General features: G+C 34.5%; 1 protein-coding gene and 1 pseudogene across 1 annotated transcript in view; both read left to right on the top strand.

The window, feature by feature from the left end:
- Nucleotides 1-455: 455 nt before the first annotated feature.
- LOC111751384 (AN1-type zinc finger protein 6-like) lies at nt 456-1,797 on the top strand (annotated as a pseudogene).
- A 3,914-nt stretch (nt 1,798-5,711) lies between these two features.
- HDX (highly divergent homeobox) overlaps nt 5,712-9,362 on the top strand; it is a 135,619-nt gene continuing 131,968 nt past the window's right edge. Inside the window, exon 1 of the mRNA XM_003412703.4 lies at nt 5,712-5,858. Coding sequence (XP_003412751.1) covers nt 5,712-5,858 — 147 coding nt within the window. The remainder of the gene's footprint in view (nt 5,859-9,362) is intronic.

Genomic DNA, 9,362 nt, shown 5'->3' with positions numbered 1-9,362 from the left:
GTTCAATGCCATTATTCATTGGGGAAATACAAATTAAAACTACAATTATTCACCTGTTAAAAAAACATAGAATAAAAACCAAACCCCTTGCTGTCCACTTGATTCCTACTCATAGCGACCCTATAGGACAGAATAGAACTGCCCCATAGGGTTTCCAAGGAGCAGCTGATGGATTCGAACTGCTGACCTTTTGGTTAGCAGCCAAGCTCTTAACCACTGTGGCACCAGAGCTCCATGCACTTATTAGAAGGAATAAACTTAACAAAAAAAACCACAAAAACTGACAGTAACAAGTGCTGCCAAGGAAATGGAAGAAATAACATTTTCATACAGTGTTGATGGCAATGCAATATTGCCATCATGTTATATTTGAATTGTTGATGATTTTAATGGACTCATCTCATTTTGAAAACAGTTTAGCAGTTTCTTGTAAAGTTAAAAAAAACACTTAATATACCACTCCTAGGTATTTACTCAAGAGAAGTAAACACTTATTTTCACACAGAAACCTGTACACAAATGTTCACAGCAGCGTTATTCATAATAGCCAAGAACATGGAAAAGCCAAATGCCCGTCGAGGGATGAACTGATAAACAAACTGTGGTAAACTCATACAGTGGAATACTACTCAGCAATAAAAAAGAACAAACTACTGATATGCACAACAACACAAAGAATCTCAAACGCGTAATGGCAAGTGAAGGAAGCTAGACTTCAGGAGGTTACGTGCTGTATGATGTCATTTATACGACATTCTGGAAAAGTCAAAATTATAAGAACAGATAACAGATTAGTGGTTGCCAGAGCTAGAGTGGCTGGAGGGATTGATTACAAAGAGGCAGCATGCAGGAATTTTTTAAACAATGATTCTGTATTTTGATTGCGGTGGTGGTTTCATGACTATATACATGTGTCTTAATTATAAAGCCATACACCAAAAAGAGTGAATTTTACTGTATGCAAATTAAAAGGTAAATAATAACAATGGATAAAAAAGATAATGTTGAAACAGCTGACGGAGAGGCCGGCGGTGGTAGTAGGGCCAGAGTGAGTAGCGGTTCAGTGGCCTCACTGACTGTAACCAGCAGTGGAGGGCAGCACTTGAGGTGAAGAGAGCCATCGCCAGGTATGCAACAGAAGAACATCACTCAAGAAACTAATCACAGCCAAGTGCCTGTGCTTTGTTCCACTGGCTGAGGATTTTATGGAAATCCTTGTACAAATGGCATGCATTCGGTATGCTATAAGGGACATCTTCAAAGACAGAATAGTGGTAATGGTAGAAGAAGCCCATCTGAAACTTGTCAGTAGTTTGTCTGAATCTTTACAACTTCAGTGGACAGATGGCAGTGTCCCAGACGTTCAGTCATCTTTAGTCCCTAAGTCTTCATCTATGCAGCCAAGCCCTGTACCAAATTAGTCACTTTTATCAGAATATGTAGCTTCTTCTCAGGTGGACAGTGGATCTCTGAACAATGCAACACCTGAAACAGAAGACCTGCAAGGCCTCAAAGCAGCGAGCATTGTTCCTCTTGAATGTGATTTTCCATCTTCAGCACCAGATACCCCAGAACAACCATCTGAAGGGCAAAACAAGTCTCTTGGAAAACAAAAGAGGAATCACCATTTCATATGCTGAAAGAAAGTGGGACTTACTGGGTTTGAATGCCAATGTGGAAATGTGTACATCGTTACTCAGATGTACACAATCGCTCTTAGAATTACAAAGCTGATGTTGCTGAGAAATCAGAAAAGAAAATCCAGTAGTTGTTGGTGAAAAGATCCAGAAGATTTGAACTCCTAGTGGAATACAAAATCCTTTGACCATCTGCAAGCTAAAAATTGACTTGAGCTTTTCTCCCCAGTCATTTGGAATGCAGAGCAATGTATCTTGCATAGACCTTTTAATTATGCATGTCATCCAAAGAACAATTTTTTTGTTTTAAAAATTATTCTGAACATTTATTTCCATTGCCGTTTCTGTGGTGAAAAGATTTAAGTAAATGTTATAAATATTATCCTTTTAAGACCATTTTAATTTTAGTTGAGTGCAAAGGACTTTTTATAACAAACATGGAGAAATTTTGGAGAACTGTGATTTTTCCAGCATTAACCATGCGTGCGTTAATTTTTAATGCAATAATCTAGCAGTTTATTTTCTCATTGCTTATGCATATATACCTTTTCTCTGCAGCACAATTTCTCTTTTGAAAATGCCCCTTAAGACACTAGTTATTAGTAATTGAATGCATTTTAATCGACAAAGGTTAAACACATGTTACCATACAGTTTCTTTGCACCCAATATTTATGTCTGAAAGATTTGTCACGGGAGAATGTGTGCTGATGAGGTTCTAAGTTTATGTGGTTTAAAATTTTTTTTGAGTGAGGTAAGGAAAAAAATGTATGCATTTCATTGCTTACTGCAGGTTTCTTTCAGAATAAGTTCATCGGTCTATGTGTATACAGTATGAAGAATGATCTGAAGTAATTGGACTGTATTTCTATTTATCCACCAGTCTTTGATTACATAAAAAGGAAAAGTAGAAAAAAGAACAAGGTTAATATAGACTTGTTGGCCAAGATAAAAATATTCAAGGCATTATATTATTCTAGGCTCAATTCTTTGTTGATAAAACATCAATTGTTTACCCCAAATTCAGATTTTAATATTAGAAAGAACACGTTATATTTGAATTGTTGATTATTTTAATGGATTCATCTCATTTTCAAGAATGAGTGCTTATGAGTAAATATATATTGGTTCTTTTCAAATGATTTAGCCAGTTAAGGCATGATTAGAGCATTAAGTTGGTTTTACATATGGCATTAAATATATAAGAACAATGTTATATAGGAATTTATCTGAAAGATTTCTATGTGAAAATGTGATATGCCTTAGCTTTCTGGAACCCTTAAGGAAGGAGTCATTCCTAGAAACTGTATTCTTCCCTTTACTTTAAAAGCAAAAAATTTAAAATATTTTACTCATTGCTCTGCCTGCTTAAATAGAACACACTGTGTATAATTTACTCTTTTCTCAGTGGCTCATTAAAACACAGAATCCTAAAGCTTAGAAAGACCTTAGAAATCCCATACCTGAAGATGATAGATAAGATTAAAGGCCCAGTTGTATAAAAAATATAAATATGTTACAACTGCGACACGCTTTACAATTTAAAAAAATGAGTTTCATATATCCTAATTTATTTGTAACAACCCAGACTGATAGGCAGAACAAGTCACATAATCCAATATTATGTGGACTAGGGAATGATGCTCGTAGAGCTTATGAGTAATGTCATCCCAATTTTTAGGGCTGGTATGATCTGAGTGGGTGGTACAGTGCAGAGTATGAGACTAGAAAACATTGGGATAAGGCGAAATTTTTTGTTATTCCAGTTTATAATCCCCCAATCCAGCCACCCTTCCCACCCCAATCCAGTGGACCTCAATTCCCATGAAGTCAATTTCCTTTCATTTTATCTTCCAAATAAGAACCTAATTTTAAAAATGAAGATTTTTAACTTACTTCCTCATTTTTAGGCGGTGATTAAGAACTTTGGCTGTGCAATCTTTCCGTATCTTTCAAATGTGGGTGGAAATGATGACAAATTATCTTGCTCATATGCATTTATCGAGATTTTGTGGCAAATAATTAATCTCCTAAAATTTGAAAGAAAAATAGTAGATCCCTTGAGCAAAATGTTGTTACTGAATTTATGGGAAGAGCTGAAAAGGTCATAGCATTGCCTGATGACACAGTTGTGGACTCCAAAAATGTGTTTAGTATTCAGTCACCTATATTTGGCTGTTGGTATCAGTGGGGAGAAACCTGTTGTGCTTTGTGAGGTTTATATCATACTTGGGGAAAAATAACAGTTACAACCAGCCAATAGGAAGACATTCCTATATTATCAGGGGAGTTGTTGGCACAATTGGGGGTATCACCCACACCTCATACTCTAGGCTTATTGTGGTAGTTACAACCCTGGAGAGGAGGATCAGAGTCATTACTGCAATTGTGCATTAGTGAATTGACATTTACCATCCTCCTCAAAACCCATTCCAAAATATCTTACTTCTAAATGCTCACCAGATAACAGAGAGGAGTATTTCAGGCGTTTTCGCTCCATCTTCTGGCTCCTCTCCTGATTGTGGCTGAACCATTTAGGATATGGAACCTCAAATTGCTCTGAAAGCTGGAAGCCATGATATAAAGACTGCTTTGATGGCTGCTGTCCCAACCCGCTGGCCCAAAATCCTTGAAAGCTTGGTTGGGTTGCAAATAATGGGTTTATACTTCTCTATTTGGTGAATGAGAACTGCTTTAGAAAGTTAGTGGATTTTTTGGTTGTTTTTGTTTCTCAATGTTCCCTAGCGATACCTGAAAGGAAGAAACTCTATTCACATCTTTCTTATGCCCTCTCTCATTTCTGATTTTCTCTAATTGGATTTCTTACCATTAGATAGGAAGATAATTGCGTGGGCAAGAAAGAGTCAGGTGAACAAATTGCAGTAGATAGCTGTATGGCTTTTTAATTTCCTTATTAGACTACTTTATTGTTCAAAAAATTTAGAGAAAGGGAGGTAATTTATTTCCATTTCATTGTACTTATTTGTTTCCATATGCAGTATACTAGAAAGATTTCTGTTCAGTTTGGCTTGTAGTATTTTTGTTGTTGCTGTTTTTCTAGTTTTGAAGAGACACTTTCCCTGGGAAAGATTTTTTCCTGTCTACTTTTAGGAATAACAATTTCAGTATGATAGCTTTTAAACAAGAACTTAAAATTGCCTTAATTCGATTACAAGGGTTCTTTAAAAAATGTGCTACTAGAACTCATCTTTTGAGAGTTGAGCCTGCTTTTTATTTGTGAGATTCACAGAGTTATTTCCCCTTGGTATTAAATACCTTACCTATTGGCAGGTTGGATAAAGTGGCATATATATATTTCTCTACTTCTGTTGTCTAATTATGTCAATTTAATTAAAGGGTTTTGCATGGTTGGCTTTTAGTATAAAATAAATAGCACAATTAGTATATGATTTTAAATTTTGATTTATATGCTAATAGTTTATTAAAATAATTATTTTATTGCCTAAAGCAAAAACATTTTCACGGTCACAAAACCTTTGTTTATTTTTAAGCTTTAAAGGAGAGGTTTTGTTTTAATATATAAAAAGAACCCCTTCATCTCAGAAAGAGGAAAAATAAAAACACTCTTTTGTTCCAGAGTGCAGCTTCTGGCTGTAAGACATATGCCAGATGCCTTGCTTGACAAAGAACAGTGAGTGTCCCTATTGATAATTGACCACGTATGGCTACCACCATCCCCTGCTTTACTAGCCATAAATATTTATTTCAGTGAAAGAACCTTTTTTCCCACACATTGACGCTAACCAGATAAGGGCTTTCCTTTTTTTTTTTTTTCCTTTTCTTCTTTTTGCCTTTAAAGTTGGTGCTTTTTTCTGAACAAATTCAATAACTGTTTGTATAATGTATTTTTTTGTGTGTGTGTGAGAACCTCTCTCCCTTTAGCTCACAAATTACTGCCCATTAAAAAAAAAAAAGCCCATCACTAGGGATTAATTCGCTTAAAGAAACCTTGCAGCCTGGAAGCACTGAAATTGTATTGAAAATTGAAAGCATGTGAATTCTACACATACCCAATATTTATTCCAATTTTCAGAGTATCTTCTTTTATTTTTAGATGAATCTACGTTCTGTTTTTACTGTAGAGCAACAAAGGATTTTACAGCGTTATTATGAAAATGGAATGACAAATCAAAGTAAAAATTGCTTTCAGCTCATATTACAGTGTGCACAAGAGACTAAGCTGGACTTCAGTGTAGTCAGGGTAAGTATTGAGGTCTTCCACTCTCAGATTTATAGCATTTTATTGCAAGTGATATTGCTTAATATAAGAAAAAATATTCAGGATATAAAGTCACTTACTTTATAAACAACTTCATTTCCCTGGCATAACAATACTAATTAAAAAAAAATAGAACTAATATTTTAGTGTGTATTTACTTGCTTCTAGAAATTTCTTTATAACCCTAAGACCTTTGCAATCTTAGGGTTTTTTTTTTTAAGCCCCAGTCTTTTGAGCTAAATGATAACAGTAAAATAGGCATTTACTGAGGACCTATTATATATATTTTTTATTATATGCCTAGCATATTTTCTTGTTGTACTTTAATTTCTCATTAAGCACTTATGACTTCAGCATTTTTATCTTTTTAGGAAAGCATAGCCTTTTTTTTTAATACCTCATCTTCCTTCTAAGTAAAATTCATGCATTTTAGTGGGTTATCAAGTAAGGCACAAGAAATCCAAAGAGGGAAAATTTTCCTTTATCCCAACCCCAGTCATTCAGCTACAAAAATCAGAGCTGCTACCCATTCATGAAAGGCAATGAGAAGGTGATAGAAAGAAGGCAAGAGATAAATCTAACAGGACTAGGCTTGGATTTTATTGGATACATAGGTCCTTTCATGTTTTTTTCATGTTTGTTTGAGCATGCTACAAATTCTCCTGGTGTGAAACCATAGTGATTCAAAGATTAGCAGCTTTCCCATCCTTGGCATTTATTAGGCTTATTTGGGAAAGAAATAGGACGTCTGTTTTTAAGTTTATTTTTCTGTTGGACGTTCCTTTGAAGACTCTAAAGATAAAAATCTCTTGATAAGCAGGATTCTTTGGAGAATGAACTTCTTAATGACTTAAGGATATATATTCACCTTCAAATAGGGTCTTAGGTCACCAAGTTTAGGGCAAAAATATCCAGAATGTCTGTTTCTTTTTTGCTCAATTCAGCCATCATACTCAGAAATGTTTCCTACTGATAGTTCAAAATGCCCTATTTGAAATACCTTTGCTAAATCTCACACAAAAATGTTTAATGCCTTAGAAAAAGTAATGTCAAAATATATATTTCAAGGTGATGAGATTGCATTTTTTAAGTACAAGCTTGTTTTGACTTTTTTCACTTGCAATAATTTCCTTCTATCATACCATTAGTTTTAAGTGAAAAGCCTTCTCAGCCAGCTGTATTGTAGACAGTTATCTTTTGTATTTCCAATTTGTTATAGCATTTTTACTCCAATTACTTGTTTGTGTTTGAATACTGAGGGTGTTGAAATACAGAGACTTCTACTTATGCTCCAAACGGTGTGAAATCTAGAATAAGCAATGGGAATGAAGGAAATAAATTCTTGTAATATAAGACTATAAATAAAATGTTAGGTAAATTATAAGCAATTGTGTAAAATAGATTCATTCCTTCCATTCCAGGAGAGTCTCAATTGTACAGAAATTCCGTCCTCCTATTAATCTAAACTCTGGAAACCCTGGTGGTTTAGTAGTTAAGAGCTACAGCTGCTAACCAGAAGGTCGACAGTTCGAATCCACCAGGCGCTCCTTGGAAACCGTATGGGGCAGTTCTACTCTGTCCTATAGGGTCACTAGGAGTTGGAATCGACTGGACAGCAATGGGTTTTTATGGGGTTTAATCTAAACTCCAGCACAATCTTGTAGCTTTTCCAGTCAGAGAAAGGAGTTGTTTATAATCTCATCACTTTGCAATCGCCCCTCCCATACTTTCATAGATACATATGTTCTACTTGAAAGAGGCCTTTCTTTATTATTTTAAATATAAATATCCATTGCGTTTTTTTCTTAAAAGAACTCAAATCTCAGTGTACTAAGAATTTGATCCCAATGTTAAGAGAGCTTTAAAGGGTTAAAACATCCAAGCATGAATAAATATAGGGGGTAAAGGAGCAAAACAGGAAAGAAGGAGCTATAGAAAAGGAAAAGAGGTTTCCCAGAAACCCAGTGCCATCGTCGATAGAGACATTGAATTTCTAAGATAGAGCTGAAAAAGAATTTTATGGTCACCGAGGACTGGTGATCCAAATGTCTTTCCTTTCATTTTTTTCCTAAGTAGTATTGCCTTGTTTGGTCTTAACCCCAAATTCTCATCATATCAATTTTGTTTGACCCAATTTTCCCTCTCCCCAATGAGGCATTTGTAATGAGAATAATTTACATCTGATAAGCATTGGTAAATTTTGGGTTCTGCAACTGAACAACTTTTAGTAAAAATTTATTCTGTTATTGTGAACCCTTGACAATTTTCTTTGTTTTCAAGATTTTAAATGGAAATATTTCTTAAGCATATACTTTCCTACTTTTCTTCAACAGAGAATATTGAAAATATTTGAAACTTTACTTTTTGACTCAGAGTTTTTATTATTGACATAAATTATTGTATTGTGCTATAATGTAACAATGCTCAGTTTGGTAGAGTATATGGGCTTATTTTCCTATTTACTAAAGAATCTCAGACTGCTATTTAACAACTTCTCACATCTGTTTTGTTATGCATTTCCTTTCTAGTAACTTGTCCTAAAAAAAGCAGTCACTTTTTTTATTGTTGTTTCTATCAGGGTGCCTGCCTACAGCAACCTCTATCTCACCTCTACCTCAAATGCCCCTTCTATTTTGTTGTTTCTAATCTGTCATAAATTTGGAAACCAGATTTATTAAAATTATGCACAAAATCAATTAATCATATACACAATAAGAAAAAGTGAGTTTTAAGATCAAGGATCATCTTACTAGTAAACTACATGAATCTTGTGACATCTATGTTGGCTGTGTTCTGGATAAGTGAAGTAGATAGCTGAGTTTCATATTCATATGCATTTGATATTTATTCTACTACATTTTAATTTTTGATGGGTAAACAAAACCCATTGCTGTCAATTCGATTCCAACTTATAGTGACCCTATAGGACAGAGTAGAACTGCCTCATAGAGTTTCCAAGGAGAGCCTTGTAGATTCGAACTGCCAACCTTTTGGTTAGCAGTCGTAGCACTTAACCACTATACCACCAGGGTTTCCTTTTGGTGGGTACATAATATAAATATCTAGTAACCTAGTGTTGAATAAGCCATAAACTTGTAATGCACTCAGATTAACTCTTAATCTTCCCAAGTTAAGGTAAATATTGTGTGAGGAGAGCATGGTAGGTTGTTCATTTGTTTGTTTTAGAAATATGGCTTAAAGTGGCCATCTAGGTGTAGTAGTTCTTGTGTTCAAATATTACCAGTTAAGTATGCTTTCCCATTAAAAGCTTTTTTTAATATAATGATTATATTTGTTGGAAAATTATGAACAAATTCGTCATGCTTGCCATATGCACTTTTCTTACATGAAAACTTATTTTGAATATTTGTAAAATTCTCCTTTTTGGACAATAGAATGAAATTTTATTTATCCAAAAGCATTTATTTTTAAATGTTTCTCAAGTATATACTTTAAAATCTTTTAGTTTTTCTTCCTTGCCTCCTT

Source organism: Loxodonta africana, chromosome X (assembly GCF_030014295.1).
Source record: "Loxodonta africana isolate mLoxAfr1 chromosome X, mLoxAfr1.hap2, whole genome shotgun sequence".
NCBI classification, from domain to species: domain Eukaryota; kingdom Metazoa; phylum Chordata; class Mammalia; order Proboscidea; family Elephantidae; genus Loxodonta; species Loxodonta africana.
This window is presented reverse-complemented; position numbering and strand designations above follow the sequence as displayed.